This window comes from Carcharodon carcharias, chromosome 20, assembly GCF_017639515.1.
Source record: "Carcharodon carcharias isolate sCarCar2 chromosome 20, sCarCar2.pri, whole genome shotgun sequence".
In the NCBI taxonomy this organism is placed as follows: Eukaryota; Metazoa; Chordata; class Chondrichthyes; order Lamniformes; family Lamnidae; genus Carcharodon; species Carcharodon carcharias.
In genome coordinates this window covers 63,027,002-63,050,256 of record NC_054486.1, presented here as the reverse complement: position 1 = coordinate 63,050,256, position 23,255 = coordinate 63,027,002, and the positions used below count along the sequence as shown (strand labels likewise).

The window sequence follows — 23,255 nt, the reverse complement described above, 5'->3', positions numbered from 1 at the left end:
CAATCAAAAACTCAGCCTTAAAATATTGAATGACCCAACCTCCACTGCTGTCTAGGAAGAGAATTCCAAAGACTTCAGACCTTCTGAGAGAAAAAAAAATTCTCCTCATCTCTGTCTTAAATGGGGAGACCCCTTATTTTTAAACTGTTCCCTCTTCTAGGCTCTTCCATAATGGAGAAACATCTTCTCAGAATCCACCTGTGAAGTCCCTTCAGGATTTTAAATGTTTCAATAAGCTTACCCCTCATACTTCTAAACTCCAATGGATACAAGTCCAATCTCTCCTTATAAGATAACCGCTTCATCCCAGGAATCAGTCGAGCGAACCTTATCTGAACTGCTTCTAATGCAATATATTCTTTAAGTAAGGAGAACAAAATTGTATACAGTACCCTAGACGTGGTCTCACCAACACCCTGTACAACTGTAGCAAAACTTCTCTACTTTTATATTCTATTCCCCTTGCAATAAACAACAACATTCCATTTGCCTTCCTAGTCACTTGCTGTACCTGCACACATATCAGGACATCAGATTCTTCTGTACTGCAGTGTTCTGAAATCTCTCTCTATTTAAATAATATACTACTATTCTATCCTTCCTGTCAAAGTGGACAAGTTCACATTTTCTCACATTCAACTCCATCTGCCAAATTTTTGCCCACTCACAACCTGCCTATATCCCTTTGCAACCACCTTATGCCCTCTTCACAACTTACACTCCTATGTTTGTTCATCAACAAATTTAGCAACCACAAATACAGTCTCTTCATCCAAGTCATTGATATAAATTGTAAATAGTTGAGGCCCTAGCTCTGATCCCTGTGGCACTCCACTTGTTACAGCTTACCAACCCAAAAATGACCCATTTATTCTTATTCTCTGCTTCCTGTTAACTAACCAATCCTCTATCATGCTAATATGTTGACACTTACACCGTGTGCTCTTATTTTGTGTAGTAACCTTTGATGTGGCACCTTATCAAATGCCTTTTGGAAATCCAAGTTCACCACATCTACAGGTTCCCCTTTATCCACATTGCTTGTTACTTCCTCAAAGAACGCTAATAAATTAGTCAAACATGATTTCCCTTTTCACAAAATCCTGTTGACTTTGCCTGATTGCATTAAGATTCTCCATGTGCCCTGCTATAACCTCCTTAATAACAGATTATAGCATTTTCCCTATGACAGATGTTAGGCTAGCTGGCCTGTAGTTAACTGCTTTTTGCCTCCCTTCTTGAATAGAGGAGTTACATTTGTTATTTTCCAATCTGATGGAACCTTTCCAGAATTAAGTAAATTTTGAAAAATTACAACCAATGAATCTACTATCTCCGCAGCCACTTCTTTTAATACCATAAGATGAAGTCCATCAAGTCCTGGGCCTTTAGTTTTCTCATGTACCTTTCCCTAATGATTGCAACTGTTTTAAGTTCTCTCCCCCCCCCACCTCCCTTTTATCTCTTGATTTACAAGTATTTCTGGGATGTTATTTGCGTCTTCTATAGTGAAGACAGACACAAAATACCTACTCAACACTTCCACTATTTCCTTATTTCCCATTAATTCCCAGACTCGCTCTCTAGAGAACCAACACTCATTTTAGTTACTCTTTTCCTTTTTAAATACTTGAAGAAACTCTTGTTATCTGTCTTTATATTTCTAGCTAGCTTTCTCTCATACTCTAATTTCTCCCTCATTTGTCTTTTAGTCATTCTTTGCTGGTTTTTAAATTCTGTCCAATCATCTGACCTACCACTAATCCTCACTGAATGGTACACTTTTTCTTTCAATTTGATACTATCTTTAACTCCTTTAGTTAGCCACGATGGTGCATTCTTCCCCTAGCCTCTTGCTTTCTCACTAGAATGTATCTTTGCTGAATGATATGAAATGTCTCCTTAAATGTCTGTCATTGCATTTCTACTAACTTATTCCTTAACCTAATTTCCCAGTTCAGTTTAGCCAGCTCTGTCTTCATACTCTTGTAATTGTCTTTATTTAAGTTTAAAACACTAGTCTTAAACCCACTCTTCTCTCCCTCAAACTGAATGCAAAATTAAATCATGTTATGATCACTGCTGTCAAGAGGCTCCTTTACTATGAGGTCATTAATTAATTCTGTTTTGTTGTATATTACCAGGTCTACAATAGCCTGCTCTCTGGTTGTTTCTAGAACATGTTGCTCTAAGAAATTGTCCTGAAAACACACTATGCACTAATTTTCCTGGCTACATTTGCCAATCTGATTTATCCAATCCACATTTGTTTTTAAATCATACATGATTATTGCCATACCTTTCTTAAAAGCCCCCAATTTTTTTCTTCCTGTATACCTCTTCGTACAGTATAATTACTGTTAGGGGACCTATAATTAACTCCCACAAGTGACTCCTCACCTTTGATATTTCTTATCTCCACCCAAACTGATTCCACATCTTGATCTTAAGAACTAAGGTCTTTCCTCACTATTGTACTAATGTCATCCTTAATTAACAGAGTTACCCCACCACCTTTTCCTAGCTTCCTGTCCTTCTGAAATATCAAGTACTCTTGAATATTTAGGTCCCAGCCTTGGTCACCTTGTAGCCACATCTCTGAAATGGCTATTAGGTCATACATATTTATTTCTATTTGATCTGACTATCAGTTTTGTTACGAGTGCTAAAGGCATTCAGATACGTAGCCTTTAATTCTGTCTTTTTGCTATTTTTGCAAACTCTGGCCTTATCTGCTGCTGCATTCTTAAGTTTGTGCGCTCTGTCCTGTCCTGCTATGCTTGGATTATCATTACCCTTATTGCTAACTTTTGCTCTCTTGCCTTGTCCTTTCCCTCTGATTTACCATACCTCCCCTCATGTGTTCCCTGGCACTTACTATTTAGTTTAAAGCCCTCTCTACCACCCTAGTTATTTGACTTGCCAGAACATTGGATCCTGCCCGGTTCACATGAAGACCGTCCCAATGTTATAGCTCCCGCTTTCCCCAGTACTGGTGCCAGTGCCCCATGAATTGAAACCCATTTCACCGACACCAAACTTTGAGCCACACGTTCAAATCCCTAATCTTATTTACCCTACACCAGTTTGCCTGTGGCTCAGGTAATAATTCAGACATTATTACTTTAGAGATTCTGCTTTTTAATTTAGTCCCTAACTGCTCATACTCCCTAAGCAGAACATCTTTCCTAATCCTTTCTGTGTTTTTGGTACCAACATGGACCAGAACAACTGGATTATCCTCCTTCCCCCACTGCAAGTTCTTCTCCAACCTCAAGCAGATGTCCCGAACCCTGAAGCCAGGCGGGCAATACGGCCTTCTGGGCTCTCGCTCTTGGCCACAGAGAAGTGTGTCTATTCCCCTGACTTATACCCTACTCCCACTACATTCCTATTTACTCCCCCAACTTGATTGGCTTCTTGTACCATGGTGCCTTCATTCATTCATCTACCATGCAGCCCCTGCTCTCACCGATACAAGCTGCAAGAACCTCAACCTGTTGGACAGTTGCAAAGGCTGAGGCTCCTCCACTTCTACTTTCTTGATTCCCATACCTGCCTCACTTGCAGTCATACCCACTGTCCCTGACCATGGACTAAATCAGAAGACCCTAGCCTAAGGGGTCTTCTGGAACAAAGTGTCCAGGTAACTTTCCCCCCCCTCTCTGATGCATCACAACGTCTGTAGCTCAGGCTGCAGTTCATTGACTGTGAGCCAAAGCTCCTCAAGCCATAGGCACTTACTGCAGACGTGGTTGCCTTGGACCCCACTGGTGTCCACTAGCCCCACGTGCTGCAGCATATGACCTGCCCAACCATCTTTGTGTTTTAATTAACTAGTTAATTAATTATGTTCTTAATTAAATTTTAATTATTGCCGTTAGTCCCACTTGTGCTTATTTTCTTATTATTTCAATTTATGTTCTACTTACCCCAATTGAAATTTCCTCATTTAGATAAGATAAATACGAAATCCTCACCAGTCGATCACCAAGTTGCTTTCTGTGATGTTACACCTCAATTTTTCTTTCCCAACACAGACTCTGAGCCTTCAGACTGTATAATAACTATCCTTATGCCCCACCCCGCACTCTCTCCTTCCTGAAGTGAAGTCTCGCTCTCACCGCTGCTCTGTATGCCCTGCTGTATTCTCACTCCTCCCTGAAGTGAAATCTTACTCTGACGTCGCTCTTTGTTCCACTCTGCGCTCACTTCTTCCTGAAGTCAAGCATTGCTCTCACTGCCATTCTTTATACCCCTCTCTGCTCTCGCTGCTTCCTGCAAGTCAAGAAACTGCAATAAATTTTCAATTTGTGCACATTATTTAGTCTGTGATTGTCTCTTCAATAATTTTAAGAAGCAGAGAATATACATCTAATTCCTTTAAGAAGTAAACAATGAGAACATTACTTGAGATTCATAAGAACAGGAAGGAATCTGACAGACAAGCTGAAAGATTGCTGCTTGATGGTTCTAAAGTATTCCAGTCATTGGGTCCCATACTTCTGGGGGCCTCCCACCCCAAGCTTGTTGAACTTTGCTGTCCGCAGTACTGCCAGATCTGAAAAATCTCCAATACTACCCTGGACTGTGAACCAGTCTCAGTGCTCAGAAAAACCAGGATCGCATTCCCACTGTTCCCTACCATTACACACACCTCAATGTACCCATTACTCCTTTCCAATGATGTCAAATCCCAGGATACCATTCTGTGATCACAGGATCTTTCAACAGTGTTCCTAGAACCTCACTTTATAGAGTTCTTATAGCATTGAGCCCTCTCCCCACAGCACCCCCAGCCCTCAACCCTAACTAGCAAAGTATTGCTAGACCCTGACACCTGTCCCAAAGCTAACATACCCCAGGCCGCCTCCTCAATATGTGTGCCAGGTAATGCTACTAGGCATAACACTATTGGAACCTTCAGCTTGCTGAACACCACATCATCTGTTAGTGTATTGTAATACCATAAGAGCTCTCAAATACAGATATTGCACAAAAGAATTTGTAATGCATTGAGGAATGGATTAAAATCAAGTTTCAATTAGGGAAGTTAATTTTCTGGACAAGAAATTGTTAAGGTGAATCATTTCCATTTAAGTTTATCATTATTCGTGTCTTTTTTCTTTTTCATTTGGATATTATCCTTAACTTCAGCTATGCATTATTTCAGATTGAAATAATGAAGTAACCTTCCACAATAATGGCAAATCCCTCCTCATATAAAATGATGGTTAGTCAGTGGCTGCTCTGAAAGCTGCATTACATAGCACTATGAAAATGCTAATTGTTTTAAAGTACCAAATTACGATCAATTGACTTTTGAACGTTTGAATTTTAATGATTTTTATATTGTGAATTAAATTTTGAGCCAGTTTAATTCTTTGTCATGGCCATCAAATTCTTGGATGCAAATCAAACATTTCCATTCTATTTGGGACTGGACAGAATATATGCCAGGCTCCTTATACCCCCAGGCATTAGTCTTGATCAGCTCCTCCTCACTTCTGAGGGAAAAAAGTTATGTCCTTGTGGAAGGCCTGATTGTAAATCAGCCACTCACAGTAACACGGTGAAGCATATTTGTTCTATTGTATATGTTTATTGGAATGAAAGGTGGATATTCTTGGAACATTAATGTCTACTGACTCTAAAATAGCAAAGTCATATGTAAAGCAAGATTTGTGATTATGCAATTAATTTGCCCCAACATGTAAATGTACCTGTGCCATTTTCATTCCTTGCACTCTTGCTCTTTCAGTCACCTGAATTAAATTTTTACTAAGCAGTCTTGTTGGCCATTCAAGGTCAGGCAATTTTGATTCTGAATTGCCTTTTTGAAAATTACTTGTACAACTTTCAGAAGCCAAAAATAACTTAATAGTTCGATGTTTGTGAATGTTCTGTTAGATCTTCAGTTTCACAATGGTGTGTATCCTGATAGATGGCCATTTTGCTTTTCAGAGTTCCAAGTACCAGTAACAGAACCTGATATAAACAACAGACTGGAATCATTGTGTCTCAGTATGACTGAACATGCCCTGGGTGGTAAGTGTAAAAGATGGAAGCAGAATGCAATGCAAGCATGCCCAGAAACCAAATGAAGCATCCGTATAATTAGAATGTTCAGGATAACTTTATATGGAAAAGAATAGTATCCTTTTAACTGATCTCCCTTGATGATCCACATTTATGACAAAAGAAACCTTTTAGTAGGGCCATAGTTTAGCAACCTGTAAAGTTTTATTTTTACTCAGGTAAATGAATCAAAAATGAGAGTCTCAGCTTTATATCTTATTTGACTTTTTTTGGTTATCATTGTGCACTTGAAATTTTCACAATTAAGTCAGATTTTAGTGAACATATCATTATATGCCAGCTGTAAGAAGTCTTTCCTCATAACTATGGTTTCCTATCCCTGGCATCCATCCTGGTGAATATATGCTATATGCCAATTATGGATTTAATATCCTTTTTATAATGGAATATCCAAAACTGTGTACAATGCTGTAACCATGATCTAACCAACAACAGCAACAACAACTTGTATTTATATTGTGCCTTTAACATAATGAAAAATCTCAAGGTGCTGCACAGGAGCATTAGAAACAAAGAATGACCCCAAGCCACATGTGATATTAGGTCAGATGATCAAAAGCCTGCTCAAAGAGGTAGGTTTAAGGAGCATCCTAAAGGAGAAAAGCAAGGTAGAGAGGCTGAGAGGTATAGGGAGGGAATTCCACAGCTTGGGGCCTAGGCAACTGAAGGCACAGCTGCCAGACATGAAACAGTTATAATTAGAAGTTGCACAAGATGCCAGAATTAGAGGAGCACATATATCTCAGAGGATTGTGGGGCCTGGAGGAGTTTACAGAGATAGGGAGGGGCAAGGCCATGGAAGGATTTGAAAACAAGGATGAGAATTTAGATATCAACATTGCTTGACTGGGAACCAATACAGATCAGTGAGCAGAGGATACAATGCCTTATACAAACTTATCATGCTCTGTTCTTTTTCTAAAATATAAAAATACTGTTCATCTTTCCTTTGGCTTCATCTACTGCATTTCAAGGAGTTGGACATTTATGGCCCCAAATCATCCTCCAGTGTCTTCCCATTGAGTGTATACTCCCACTTCTTGTTTTTCATCCCACAAAGTATTATCTTGCAGTTTTCCACATTCATTCCACTTTGTCTTTGTCTTTTGTGCTCCTCCTAACTGTTTTCCAAAGCTCCCACTTTTTGTAATCAGCAAACTAAGATTGTGCTCCCTATACTCAAGTTTAAAATAATTTATGTATACCAGGACTGACCTTTGAGGCACACTACTTCAACCCTCCTTCAATCCAAGAAATACCCATTTACCCTAATTCTTTGTTTCCTGTTCATCAATTAACTTCCTATCCATGTAGCTACATTTCTTCTTGTACCTTGTTAAGCCTCTTCTAAGAATCCTCAATGAATGTCTTCTAAAAATCCATACATACGTCTACTGCGTTCTACTTATTTATGCAGTTAATAATTTAAAAACTAGTAAATTTGTCAAATGGAACTTGGCTTCAATAAATTTATTTTGGCTGCCTTTGGTAACGCTTGCACTTCTAAACCCCTACTTAAATGAAATGAATGCATGATAGTGTAGATTTAATGCTGTAATTTAATTTTAAATTCATATGCCCCTAGTAAAATTTCACTTGGGTGGGCTGAAAGGATTAAAGAGCTTCACTTGGTTTAGGACATAATCGGATCTCTTGTTGAGGTTACTGTTTAGTAATCTATTACTTTTGTTTAACAACAATGATTGATTCATATTAATGGATGACAGATAAACATATTTTCTCAAGTACCTAATTAAAGTGCACCATTTTTGCATCCTTTTCACAAGCTAATTTTGAGTGCTACAAGATGATTTTTACTTGCAAAAGTTCTGCAGCATGGTCCTGTATACTGCAGCATAAATATTACATGGGAGAAAAATATTTTTCATAGTGCTTAAATACTACAACCTCTTTTGATTTTTAAGCAATTTAGCAATATGTATGTATCTCTGGTGTACAGGTACATTGATTCAAAATGCATGTTGATCCAGAATTCAAAGGGTTGATCTGGTCAAACAGTACATTCCGTGTCCAAGTTATTTTCTGATAAGTATTCTCTGATTATTGACACTGGAAGGTTATGCTTTGGTTGTACAGGGCATTGGTGAGACCACATCTGGAGTATTGTGTACAGTACTGGTCTCCTTATTTAAAGAAAGATGTAAATGCATTCGAAACAGTTCAGAGGTTTACTAAACTAATACCAAGAATGGGCTTATGAGGAAAGACTGGACAGGTTGGGCTTGTATCCACTGGAATTTAGAAGATTAAGAGGTGACTTAATTGAAACCTTTAAGATCCTGAGGGGTCTTGACAGGGTGGATGTGAAGAGGATGTTTCCTCTTATGGGAGAATCTAGAACCAGGGGTCACTGTTTAAAAATAAGGGATTGATCATTTAAGACAGAGATAAGGAGAATTTTTTTCTGAGGGTTGAGAGTCTTTGGAACTCTCTTCCTCAAAAGGCGATGGAAGCAGACTCTTTGAATATATTTAAGGCAGAGCTAGATAGATTCTTGATCAACAACGGGGTGAAAGGTTATCAGGGATAGGCAGGAATGTGGGGTTGAGGTTACATTCAGATCAGCCATGATCTTATTGAATGGCGGAGCAGGCTCGAGGGGCCAAGTGGCCTCCTCCTGCTCCTAATTCATATGTTTGTATGTTCACAACTTTAGTTGGCAGATTTATATATGATTTCATTAACGAAGTGGAAACTGAATGTACTATTTATAATTAAACCTGTAGATCCACAACGAGGTCTCTGTTAAAACCATTTATTAGTAATATTTTTGGGAAAACTCAGCCAATAATGTGGTATGGTTTGGTATGCAGGACTGCTGTCCATATGCTAAGCTCAAGAGCTCTAACAAAGTGAACTGTGTCTGTGTGCCATCTGCTTTGCATGTCTCTTAAATAGCTTATTAGTATAGCAAACCTTGAGGCATTTCCTTAAACATCACTTTCCCAGCAAAGTACAGTTTTGGGTTGACTTATGGTAAGATTTTAGTTCAATGCAGTGAAAGCCTCTGCAGCCTGTCGTCAACTGAATAGTAAGTTTTATATTCATTTGCTAGGCAAAAGTTAAGATTTTTTTTAGCTGAAATAAAATCAATCTGCGTTTGTTCCAACAAAAAAGCACTATAAGTCTTTCTACATCAAAGCTTTAATCCTTTTCTGAGTTCTAGTTACTTGATACCTGAATTATCACAGCTTAAACCTATAACTTGCAACATTTTTAGAGACATGTTGTATAGAATTGGTTTTTAAATTAATTTTAAGTGGTTTACATATTAATTTAATTCATTTAGTCCTCAAGTGTTGCCTTCAGTTATTTATTTCAACATTCTATTTTAAACAAAAGTCCTCCCTCAAATATTGTGACAACTACAGAAGTAATTCACTATTTTCTGTTTGTTAGATGTTAACACCCAGTGCAGACAAAAACATAGGTTTATACTATATAATATTATTGCCAATATAAGAATAATCACCCATCACCTAACTTACGTTTTGCAGTTAACTATCTCATACCATGTTCAAATGTTAACAATTTTTATTTAAAAAACAAATGTAATGTTCAGTGTATAAAAGTTCTGAAATATTGCTCTAATTTACCCAATAGAATTAAATTGTGTTAATGCATCTCCAGATTAAAATATTGTGCCAATTTGAAAGCGCTAAAAAACCTTATTCAGTGCTTCAAGTGCCTTAAATGATGAATGGGCGATAGTGTATTGATGAATCATAGCACTCTGTTACAAAGTGGTCGGATGAAGAATTTTGACCAAGGCTGGGTTAAATTTAATATTTAAAATGGTGGAGGGAAATCTGGATATTTTAAGCACACTTTCAGTTTTCTCCTGTGAAGAATAAGATTCAGGCAATTAAGGTTACTTTTACTTTCTTGTGTTGGATTTTTATTGTTAATTGTGAAAGCCAAATATATCACAGCTTGAGATTCTGCATACAGGCTAGTTTTTCAGTCTAGGAAGGTGGGAGCTGTCTGTTTATGTAACCACTCCTCTTAGAGTAGTTCTAGCATCAAGTGAAACTGCAGTTGTTTGAATGGTGACTCAAATTGTATATTTAACCAACCAAGGAGACCAGAATTGAACAGAATAGGTATTTTTTTCATGGTCCTTCCTGACCTTTGTATATTAGATAAGAGCTGATTTCAGATGAGATACCAGGATCTTAGTAAGAATTTTATAAATAGAATTGGAGAGGGGATCAATTAATTGACCATTCCCTTTTGAGATGCAGCAACCTTGGTTTTTTATGGAACATGAGATTGGATATCATTAGTGGAGTAGAGAAGTGTAAAAGCAGGTGTCTTATTTACAAAGCACTTTGAACCATCAGGGCCAGGAGCTTTGTCTGCTGAAGAAAAATTTAATTACTTTTGAATATTTCATCCTCTTTTCCTGAATTGTTAAACCTCTCTTTCTAGCTCCTTCATGTAATCTTGCACATTAAATATGAAATTAAGTTTGTCTTCCTTGCATGCTGTATCAAACTCCTCATCTTCTAAGGAATTGTTCTTCAAATGTTTAAATCCTTGGGACTAGAAATCAGTCCACGTCATATTTTGGGCACTGGAGTCATGATTTGCAACCTGCCTGTGCCCATTACAATCAAGGTGGGCAGCAACATGCAAACTTTGTGTGCCCATCTCATCTGAACGATTGTGGTATTGACCTGAACGGCTCCAACAATGCAGCCTGCTCCAAAATGTTGCCTGCAGCCCCTGCACACAGCCGTAGGGCCCAGCAGCTTTGTTCGACCATCTGGAGACCAAAAGCCAGTATTTCTTAACATTTTCTCAACATATACATATGTTCAGTTTACTGCATCACTTAAGTGTTGACATTCCTCTTAGTTAACTTGTCTACCCTTTTCTTGCTGCATAGCTTTTGGAAGAGGTCAAACCAAATCATGACTGATTTTTTTTTCATACAAGCATATTAATATAAGTCTAGAAATGGGCTGACACTTTTGCAAAGTATTCAAAAATAACATTTTTCCCAGAGTTAGTAATTGACAACATATGTTGCTCCTGAAATACTGATAATATAGTTGCAAAAGAAATGTTTGAAGAAAGTGGTCCTCTTTTAAAATAAATTTAATGTCACACTCTTGGGAACATTAAAAATAAATATTAACTTTTATCTGGAATTTTGAAATTGCGCATTGATTATACTACGGTTGCAGGATCCAGTAATATTTATTTTAAGAAACAGTCATTTAAAATGATAAGTGACCTTGAATAGTTGCCTTCTGGTACAAGCACTTCCAGTCCAGCCCTTCAGCCAACATGTTCCTGTATTCTACTAAAATGCAAAATCAATGAGCGGAATTTTACAGCACCCATCAACGAATGGCTTTCCCACCATCTTGCTACCACCCATACGTGTCTCCCATATTATATTTGGGTGGGGAAGGTGTCAGGCAGATCACCCACCCTAGGGCCTATCAAGGCCCTTAAGTGGCCAATTAATGGCCACTTAAGGGCCTCATTCCACCTCTGCTGGTAATTTATGTAAGGTAATTTATGGAGGCAAGACAGGCAGTCCAACAGTTTTTGCTGCATGGACTGCCGTCAGGCCGACCGGAAGGTACCTTCTTTGGTCTTTGGGGGTTGCCCTGTGTCCATCAGAGGCACCACTCAACCCCAACCCCAGATCATAACCCCTCTTTAAAACCCCACCACCTGCCCGCAGCCGTCTATTACCTGGCTTACCTGAAGTCCGGGCTCCAGACACTTCTTCCCTGAGGACTCCCTGTAGCCCCAGCAGTGGCCAGTATGCGATCCTGACACTGCTGGAATTAGAGTGCCAGCCAATCAAATTGGCCGGCAGCTCTCTAGAGCAGGACGTGCCCCCAAATGGGGGCAGAAGTCCAACTCTGAATCAATTAAAGCTGTTCTAAGCTGGGGATGCCAGGTTCAAGACCGCTTTTCCATTGAGGGATGGGAGCGCAGGCAATATGACTCCACATAAAATCCAACCCAGTGTTTCCATGAGTAAGTTGTATTTTTACTATTTTGAAGCCAAATTTTGTTTGCGTTTTTTAAAACTCTGAATGTTTGTCCTGATTCCTAAATGAAAATTGTATTGTGTAGCTTTAAATAAAAATATTAGATTGTACAATGGCATATTGTATTTTATAATCCATTAGCAATAAAACTGCAGAGTACTGACTTTGTTTTTAACTTTCAGATGGCGTTGACAGAACCTCTACTATCTAGAAGGTTGAAATACACCATTGGTGCTGGCTCTGAACCACAAAAGTAGCTGCAGGTTCAGGCCACAGTTCACAAGTTCCAGCCCCATGCCCTGGACAGGGTCAACCGATGTCTTGTGTTATGTTTCTGCAAGCTGTAATGAACATATTTTTGTGCAAGAGTCTGGATTGTTACTGTATCACCAAAACCTGGAATATTGTCAGGTCAAACAAGAATAATTCTGTCCATGAGAGAGGTTTTGCAGTGAAGCACCCTTAGATGCCTAATACTGAAGAGGCATAATTTATGTAAGCAGAGCAGTTAGTGTAGATATGGCAAATGAATGGGGAGACCTTTTGTAGTGATGAGGGAAGATCGAACTTGAAGCAACACAACAGTGATTGGCTATATTTCTGTATTTTGAAAAGTTATTTAAAAAAACTATAAACTTGTACTACAAATGTGTGACCAAAAGTAAGAACAGATCACATTTAAGGTGTCTTTCATATTCATTTCACCTGATTGGGGTCATTAAGCTCTTTCCAGAATTGTCATGAAGGGAGATTTGAAATGAGTGATTTAAGTATAACTAAATCAAATTTACATATTGTTTACATAAACATAAAGGGTACATAAACATTTTCAGGTATGCCATTGTGATTTTTATTGTTAAAGCATTTTATTTTTTCCTTCTGCAATAGCAGCAGGTTTGCTTTTTTGATTAGCAGCAAGACTATGCTTCTAGGGGATATTTGGTCATTTTAAAAGAAATTGTAAATGTAACTGCTAGTCCTAAATAGGTACAAATGTTAAAAGTGATGAAATGAGAGAGGAGGATTTGGAATGTTGTTGAATGCAGGAGACTTGTGTAATATGGTAAGAGTTAAAGTTAATCGGCCTTGCAGTTTGTTTAACTGTCGGCAAGTATGCTGCTTGCTCTTGTTTTGCTTTAGATTTTTGCCACCCCAACCCAAAAACCCTTATATTTACTGTTAAAGCAAAGTTGATTCAGGATCTGACAACATGTATACTGTGTGTTTTTCCTGCCACTTCCCCCAACTACATATGCAAAGTAAGTGTTCAAATATCTGCAATCTAGAGCTTCAGCATCTGAGAGTGAGAGACAGTCTAATTTGATGATTAGTACAACTATAAGGAAAGGAAAAGGCAAGCGCTGAGAAACAACAGAAAGAAATGGGATGAAATTGAATACGCATGGATATAGTTTTGTCAGAAAGGGAGTTGGAAATGCAGTATTATAAATGAAATTGGTGAAAAAAGTGCTAAACTATACACATAATGCATTTGTTTTTGCAGTGAGTACAGCTTCAGAAAAGGTAATGTGACTGCATTCACATTAACACATCCTGTTTAACGAGAGTCCTAAAAAGTATTTACAAATCGGAATTGATATTTATTCCTCCACTGATTTATAGATGCAGAGGTTATCTATTAATTAGATGTATTATTTTAGATATGTTATGTATTAACTTGCTATGGCTGGTAACCATGAGTATGTCTCAAAATATTAACATCCATTTAGTTAATTTTTTAATATTGCTTATTACTATTGACAAGGTATAGGTTAAATATTTACATAGCAACAAAAATTTGTTTTGCTAAGAAGTGCTGTCTAGTGAATTAATTTTAACACGTGGCTTCTGTCTTGAGAACACTGACGCCATTCTCTGTTTTTCTGTTGAGTCCTGTATTGACTGCAGGTGTAGAGCTTGATTAATACTATCCTATGTAAAATGAATTATTTATGAAATGATGATTGCATGCATATAAGGCTGTGAAGTCAAACATCTAGAAATAAAGCGGCAGTGCCTTTCCTTTTGTATCTTCCACCTATCCCAAGTGTTAACTGTTTTATACAGAGCAAGGTAGCACCACCATTACAAAAACAAAGGTGATAAGACATATTCTTGATATTTATAGTCTTTGTTTTTGTTTTGTTAAATGTTGTGCACACAGGATATCTCTGCAAGCCCAGCACAAAGCCTGGCCTAGTAATTGTTTTGAATATGTTTGAAGTGCTTAACAACTTATGGACATTGAAAAACTTAGTTGAAGAGCCACACAAAACATTTATTCTACTGTAGTTAGAGCTGCCAGAAATGGAGGTTTTCTGTAATTTCTGCCAGGTTGCTGTGATGCCTTTGAGAGATTATGGCTAGAATGCAAGACATAAAATAGTGAAGATATTTTAAAAGTTCTGTACATTTACAAAGGCAGGTCTTGCAATAGATGTGTGTGCACTATATATAAAACACTAAATAAAAAAATTAAATTGTTTTGTACAAGTCATCAAAATTTGCTATGGTGGCTTTTATTTTTTGTATTTCTTTATCTTGATTCAGAAAATAGTGAATGTTTATTCCTCTGGGAGGAATAGGAAGCAACTGCAACGCTAACAGTAATGACCTGGATACTTCCTCCCTTTTTTATTATATTATACCCTATATATTTATGAACAGTTTTGTTGAAGAGTTCAATGTAGAACCTCTCCTCTCTTTAAAATACACAGTCCCGTATTGCTTTCTTTCCTTTGTTGCATGTCAGGCAGAGGCAATCCCTCATTGTAAATGCATGCATGCTTATGTTCCTGTTGCCCTCTGTAAAGAAGGTAGTGTACAAGAAGTATGTTTCTTGCATAGTTACTGCTGCACATAAATGCATATTTTTACAGTTTGTCACCTTATGGAAAAAGCACGTTTGTTACATGTTAAAGCTTTATGACAAACACTAATATGTTTTACTTGCTGTTCTTTGCAAGTGTATAGTTTTCAAATGTTCTTGTTTAAATTTACCAATGAATTACTCTTGTGACTTAAACAGCAAACTTGCTACAGTGTATTTATTACTCCCATTTCTGTCACTTAACTAAAATGATGGTTATTTCATATCAGCATTATATTGAAAGTGAAGGGAGATGATTAATACAAGTTTTTGTAACACTGGTGTATGTGTCTTTTTTAACTGCAAAAATAAAATACACGCATCTAGTTTGAACATTCATTATATGTGGAAGAAAGAAGCTTTATGTAATCAGTCATGCTATTGAAAAGAAAAATAGGCAGTAAGCATAAGGCAACACCTATATTTTCTCCCCCTTTTGTGGGTCTTTCCATATTCTACATCATTCTCTAGTCAAGAAGGCAGCAGGAAAAGCTACCCTTCCTCTTATACAATGTATAAGCAGGTAGCTAGAACAACCCAGGTTGACTTGGCCTTTAAATGATTTCTCATTTTCTCATATTCTTTCTTTCTCTCTCTTCCTTTTGGGAAAGTGCATCCTTCTGAGAATAATTACAATGTTTCGGACTGCAAATAACCCTCTATTCCATGGAGAATGAGTTGGAGCTAGAATGTTGTAGATGACAATTGCAATCACAATATGTCATCTAGAGTGAATTCACCATTGAATTAACGATAAAGTGAATTACTCCTTTTCGGCTGTGGACATGGGATAGATTTTATTGAGGAGAAGGTGTGGGTTGTTTTAAAACCAATCAAGGCATTTTTAATTTCCTTATGCTAATCAGTTTTGATATTGACTCAGTGTTCATGTAACATTACGTCTCTGGATTTCCCAGGCTTCCTGAAACACACCAATGAAACCAAGGTGAATACACAGCAGCAAATATGGGGTCTGAAGCCAAAAATGCCAATTAAATGCTCAGTACTCACAGCTTCTCTCTTACCTGCTAGTGCGAAAGGTTTTGTTCACAATATTTCTGCCTTGATGTTACTTTCTACACTTTGGAGGTTTTCTACATCACATCAGGATGAGTGCTGACTTAGGTTGGACCTCCGAAGAGGATTGAGATGACAAGCAACAGCACCACTGCAGTTCACTGCTCATAGACCTGTAGCTGCACAGTAGACAGGAGATAAGAGGGGGGGAAGCTTGCGTGAGGTAAAATCCAGAAAGTGGACTACAAGCAGAGAATCTGTTTCTTTGACATGTCTGAACAACAGTGACCCAAGCTTTTGTACCAGAGGTTGGACATCTAAAACCTTCTAGAAGAAGCTTCCTGTCTAGTAGTCATGTGTTACTAGTAGCTGTCAAAGCAACTTGTGCTTGACTTTTTTGCCTTTGGATTCTTCTAGCACTCTGCTGCAGATGTATGCAGGATCTCCCATGCACAAATACATATCACACATCTGCTAAGGCCTGTAATTGCTTTCAATGTCAGCTGTGGCTCAGTTGCTAGCAGTCTTGTCTGAGTAATAAAGGTTGTGGATTCAAGCCCCACAAGCAGCAGCATGAGGGAGAGAAGAGCGAGGTGGAAGGTGGGAGTATAAGGAGCAGCAGCAGAGCAAGACTGGCAGAGAGGTATAAAGATGGTGGCCGAGCAGCAGTGAGAGCTGAACAATACTGGTGGTGGGATGTAAAGAATGGCAGGAGAGCAGGCCATAGAGCAGCAGCAGTAAGAATGTGATCAATGGGATATAAAAGGGCTAGGGGTTTTGGGGCAACCTGACCACATTCAGGAAAAACAGGAGAGAAAAAGATCGAAGTGCGATGCCATAGGAAAGGAGGTAAATGATTGGTTGGTAAGTATTTCTCTAAACTAGGGCACTCATTCAAACTAGGAGCCAGGAAATCAAAAATTTCAATTGGGTTATGTATAACAGTAAGTAGTTTATAATGACTATTAGCAAAGAGCAGGTTTAGAGGCATTAATTAAAATTAATAGTTTGGGCAAGGTATGAACTAGATTCTAAAAGACGGAATAGAATGGGCAGCTGAGATACATTGCTTGCAGTTCCTACGCCATCTGGGCACTTCAGGACACTTCATGTGTCTTCGAGAACCACGTGTAGGAAGTGTCTCCAGCTGCTTGAACTGAGTTTCCAGCTTGAGGTGCAGCTGGAGTCATCAGGGAGAATGAAATTTTCCTGGATTGTGCTTTCCAGGAGGTGGTCACCTGTTATGACACAGCAGTTGGTAAAGGCTGTTATTTAAAATCCCAGAGGGAAACTTTAAACAACAGTCATAACCTATATTTTCAATTGGTATGTTTTGAGTTGCAACTCTAAATTCAGGAATAAGACCACCGGTTTTCGAGAGGTTTTTACATCAAACTAAATTAGACCTTTATTAATTTACAACAAATTAAACACATACACATGGCTTCAAATTACTATCATAACTTTTAACAAATTCCCAAATTAATCTTCACTAAAGCAATAATAACCAATAGACTTAAACAGACACCAGTCAAAGCATTTTTCACCTTACAAATTCAACATGAGCTTCCTTTCAATTTGTTCCTTTGCAGACGATTGTAGGCTTGCAGGCTTTGATCTTGCATGCCTCTGACCTGTACACACAAAACTCCTTTCTATTTTACCCAGCCTTCCCCTTTGAATGTAAATCTTCATTGTATCACCAGGCCCTTTGAACCTCTTTCATAGTATCAATTTTATTAGTAATATAAGTCTTGCTTGGTGTCTCCTAGCTAGTTGCAAGATTTCACTCCCACTCTTGCATTTTGTTGAATAGAGCATTCAAACGTCCCCTCTACCTACTGTTTACATCTCAAAACTAATATACATCAAAGCACCCAGACTAGCTGGCTTTAATCCAATTAATACACACACAGACCCATAGACTAAACCTTTACTTTTTTAAAAAATTCCAATAACATTATATACATTAACATCACTTCCTGACATCACCCCACAGGCATTGAGCACTTAGGTTAGGAGATTGGTGGCCATCTGGAAGACTAGGCGGGAACTGCAAGAGCCTTCGGGATTTGTGCCATTTTCAAACTGGTACTCAGCTTTGAGATTGTTGGGGGTGTTGACACATTTAAGGAGTGCAGTCCAAGCCATGGCACCAATGGACAAGAGACTGTACTGGAAAGAACAACCTAGAGTAGAATGCAGTTACAGGAGATTCCATAATTAGGGGAGCATTCCTGTAATGATCATCATGGTCTGATTCTCCATAGTGTAGAGTAAAGGAGGTCATGGAGAGGTTGAAGATTATTATGCAGGGGAAAGGGAGTGACCCAAAGGTCAGTACCAACAATGTAAAAAGAGTGGGTATTAATGTCCTCCAGTCAGATTTTCAGGACCTTGGAAAGAATTTTAAAAATAGGATCTCATTCAATCCCTGGATTACTATAGGCAATATGGAGATAGGATAAATTTGAGGCATGGTGCAGGAGGAAAGGCTTCACATACCTGGGGCATCGGACTAGTTCTGGGGCAGGTACCACCTATTCAAAAGGGACTAGTTGCAACTTGACAAGCAGGTGGGTGATCAACAACATATATGCGGTAGAAAAACGAATATGCAAAAAATGAGAGCATTGGATAGTGCAAGAGAAGGAAGTGGTATCTTAGTAAAGGACTAAGAAGGGCTACGAGAAATACAAGGACAGATTTAGAAGGCATGTAAGGCACAAAGCTGGAATAAGGTTGGTGAGCAATAAGCATAAATGTGGGAATGTGATGTAGTGGCATTAATGGAAATAACTTAAAATGTCATGGATTGGACACAATATTCATGGATACAAAGGCTTCAAAAAAGATACAGAAGTAAAAAGGGAGGTGGAGTGGCAGTGCTGATTAGAGAGGACATCGTAAGCATTGGAAAGAAAGATTGTCTTTGAGGAAGGAGTGAGGGGAGAATCCAGAATGGTGATATTGGGGGACTTCAATTATTAAAATATCGATTCTGATTATGTTAAAGGAAAAGTAGGAGGAGGAATTTCTGAAAAGTGTTCAGAAGAGTAGCAAGATAGTGATACAAGGAATGATAACCAGAATATGACAGGAAGGGATAGTGTGTACTAACACAAGTGCTCCGGGAAATAGTGTCATAATCATGAAAAATGGCAAAAAGACGATTAAAGGCCTTTTATGTGGATGCATGCAGCATTCGCAACAAAATGGATGAATTCATATTGTACTCATTTCTTTATTAGTGCTATGAGCCATTACATTGACATTGTTGTAAAGTGATCAAGGCTGGGAACTGATTATTCAAGGGTATTTAACATTCCAGAAGGATAGGAAGAAAAGGAATTAGGGTAGCTTTGTTAATATAGGATAAGGTCAGTACATTAGTAAGCAATGATCTTGGCTCAAAAGATAAAGATGTAGAATCAGTTTGGGTGGAGATGATAAATAACAAAGGAATGAAGTCAATGATGGGAGTAATTTATAAGACCACTCACAGCAGCTACACTATGGGACAGTATAAATCAAGAAATAAAGGGAACTTGTAAGAAAGGTACAGCGATAATCTTGGGTGATTTTAATCTTCATATAGATTAGACAAATCAAATTGGCAAAGATAGCCTTGACGATTAGTTCACACTGGATATGAGGCAGTTTGTTAGAAAAATATGTTCTGGAACCAATCGGTATGGTGGGTGGGGGGTGGGGTGGGAATTGTTGGAAGCTACTTTAAGACATGGTAGTGTGCAATGTGATCGGATTAATTAATAACGTCATAGTAAAGGATCCCCTGTTGAGTTTTGGGATGAGAAGCCTAGGTCTGAAACTAGTGTCTTAAAATTAAATAAAGGCAAGGTATTACCATCACTGAAGCCTTCACTATCAACATCCTGGCGGTTACCATTGACCAGAATCTGAACTGGACCATTCATATTTATATGTAGCTGCAAGAGCAGGTCAGAGGCTGGGAATTCTGTGGAGACTAACTCACCTCATGACTCCTGAAAGCCTGTCCACAAGTCAGGATTGTGATTGAATGCTCTCCCAATTGCCCCCACCTATGGCACCTCCCCATGCCCACACAAAAGGTGTAACACCTGCCCCTTCACTTCCTCTCTCCTCACCGTCCAAGGGCCCAAACACTCCTTTCAAGTGAAGCAGCATTTCACTTGCATTTCCCCCAACTTAAAGTCTACTGTATTCATTGCTCCCAATGCGGTCTCCTCTACATTGGAGAGACCAAACGTAAACTGGGCGACCGCTTTGCAGAACACCTGCAGTCTGTCCGCAAGAATGGCCCAAACCTCCCTGTCGCTTGCCATTTTAACACTCCACCCTGCTCTCTTGCCCACATGTCTGTCCTTGGCCTGCTGCATTGTTCCAGTGAAGCCCAACGCAAACTGGAGGAACAGCACCTCATCTTCTGACTAGGCACTTTACAGCCTTCCGGACTGAATATTGAATTCAACAACTTTAGGTCTTGAGCTCCCTCCTCCATCCCCACCCCCTTTCTGTTTCTTCCCCATTCCTTTTGGTTTTTTTCCAATAATTTATACAGATTTTTCTCTTCCCACCTATTTCCATTATCTTTAAATCTTTTATGCACCCCCACCCCCACTAGAGCTATACCTTGAGTGCCCTACCATCCATTCTTAATTAGCACATTCGTTTAGATAATATCACCAACTTCAACACCTCTGTGTTCTTTTGGTGCTTTGTCTGTGACATCTTTTGATGATCTGCTCCTATCACTGTTTGCTTGCCCCTACAACAACACCCCCCCCTCCCACCCCCACCTTAAACCAGCTTATATTTCACCCCTCTCATTGTAAAGAAAAATCAGTTCTATTGAAGGGTCATGAGGACTCAAAACGTCAACTCTTTTCTTCTCCGCCGATGCTGCCAGACCTGCTGAGTTTTTCCAGGTAATTCTGTTTTTGTTTTGGATTTCCAGCATCCGCAGTTTTTTGTTTTTATCTCTGTGTTTAATTGACTGCCACTGCTCCTCAAGAAATGCCTACCTTGAAGAAGTTCTGTTCGTCTCTGCGACAAGATTTCCGTATCTCTCTATTGCCTTGCTCGCCTTCATTGCTTTCCATTTCTCTCCTGGTGTTTGATAAGGTGTTTACTAAAACCCGCTTTCACAGCCATATGTCCTTTCTCAGTGACTGTCTCCGTCTCCGTGGATTTCAACCGAAATTCCACCCCTCATGTTTCGAACCCACCCAGGATTACAGGTATCTCCAGGACATAAAACGTTTCTCGGACTGCTGTTCCGGTCACATTCTGAGATACACACTCAGTGCCATGCGCCGCCATATGAACACACTTGACCTCTCCCTCCAGCAGCACCGCCGTACCCTTTTTCAAAGCTGCGCGTGCCCCCAGTTTCATTTTATTCTTCGTCTCATCCAACGCCTCAACAAGAAACTTTTTCTCTTTCTCTCAAGTGCTAAGGAATGCAAGCTCCAACAACTCATTGACACCAACACCCATCTAGGACCCTCCACCCCTGCCTGTCCCTCCGCCCCCACCCAATCTTCCAATCCCAGCCCCAACCGTGTATTCACTATACCCCCTGACCTTCCCCTCTCCGACGCTGAACATTCAGTGCTTAGCAAAGGACTTAGTTTCATACCCTTACGCCCTCATCTCAATGAATTTCGGGCTCGGCACGATGCTGAACTCTTCTTCCGCCGTCTTTGTCTCCGGGCTCACTTCTTTGGGCAGGAGTCCTCTCCCCGTTCAATGGATCCTTTTACCCACCTCCAATATTGTCCCTCCACCTGGACCCCTCCCTCTGGATTCTTACCTTCTCTTGATCTTTTCATTGAAAACTGTTGGCGTGACATTAGTCGTCTCAATTTCTCTGCTCCTCTCACCCATTCTAATCACTCTGAACTTACTGCACTCCATTCTCTCAGGTCCAACCCTGACATTGTCATCAAACCCGCTGACAAGGGTGGTGCTGTTGTTGCCTGGCGCACTGACCTCTACCTCGCAAAGGCTGAGCGTCAACTCGCAGACACTTCCTCCTACCTCTCCCTGGACCATGACCCCACCACTGAACATCAAGCCATTGTTTCCAGGACTGTCACTGACCTCATCTACTCTGGGGATCTTCCTCCCACAGCTTCCAACCTGATAGTCGCCCAACCTCGGACGGCCTGCTTCTACCTCCAACCCAAAATCCACAAACAGAACTGTCCCGGTAGACCGATTGTGTCAGCTTGTTCCTGCCCCACGGAACTCATTTCTCGTTATCTTGACTCCCTTCTCTCTCCCCTCGTCCAGTCCCTTCCCACCTACATCTGTGATTCCTCTGACACCTTACATCACATCAACAATTTCCAGTTCCCTGGCCCCACCGCTTCCACTTCACCATGGACGTCCAATCCCTCTATAGCTCCATCCCCCACCAGGATGGTCTGAGGGCCCTTAGCTTCTTCCTCGAACAGAGGCCTGAACAATCCCCTTCCACCACTACTCCTCCGGGCTGGCTGAACTTGTTCTCACACTGAACAATTTCTCCTTCAACTCCTCTGATTTCCTCCAAATAAAAGGTGTGGCTATGGGTACCCGCATGGGCCCCAGCTATGCCTGTCTCTTTATGGGGTATGTGGAACATTCCTTGTTCCGGTCCTACTCCGGCCCCCTTCTACAACTCTTTCTCCGGTACATCGATGATTACTTTGGTGCTGCTTCATGCTCTCGTCGGGACTTGGAAAAATTTATTAATTTTGCTTCCAATCTCCATCCCTCCATCATTTTCACGTGGTCCACCTCTGACACTTCCCTTCCCTTCCTTGACCTCTCTGTCTCAATTTTTGGTGATAGACTGTCCACCAATATCCATTACAAGCCTACCGACTCCCACAGCTACCTCGACTACAGCTCCTCACACCCCGCTTCCTGTAAGGACTCCATCCCATTCTCTCAGTTCCTTCGCCTCCATCGTATCTGTTCCGATGATGCTACCTTCAAAACCAGTTCCTCTGACATGTCCTCCTTCTTCCTTAACTGAGGTTTTCACCCCCCCCTGTCGGCATTCCGTAGGGATCGTTCCCTCTGGGACACCATGGTCCACTCCTCCATCACCCCCTACTCCTCAACCCCCACCTATGACACCTCCCCATGCCCACGCAAAAGATGTAACACCTGCCCCTTCACTTCCTCTCTCCTCACCGTCCAAGGGCCCAAACACTCCTTTCAAATGAAGCAGCATT

General features: G+C 39.8%; 1 protein-coding gene across 7 annotated transcripts in view; it reads left to right on the top strand.

Annotated features, from left to right (window-relative positions):
* Positions 1–15,286, top strand: part of samd4a (sterile alpha motif domain containing 4A) — a 237,543-nt gene extending 222,257 nt beyond the window's left edge. For all 7 annotated transcript variants that reach the window (XM_041214020.1, XM_041214018.1, XM_041214014.1 and 4 more), the window contains 2 exons: positions 5,965–6,048; positions 12,320–15,286. In XM_041214020.1, the coding sequence (XP_041069954.1) occupies positions 5,965–6,048; positions 12,320–12,348 (113 nt within the window). In that variant the 3' untranslated portion in view covers positions 12,349–15,286. The remainder of the gene's footprint in view (positions 1–5,964; positions 6,049–12,319) is intronic.
* Positions 15,287–23,255: the final 7,969 nt, after the last annotated feature.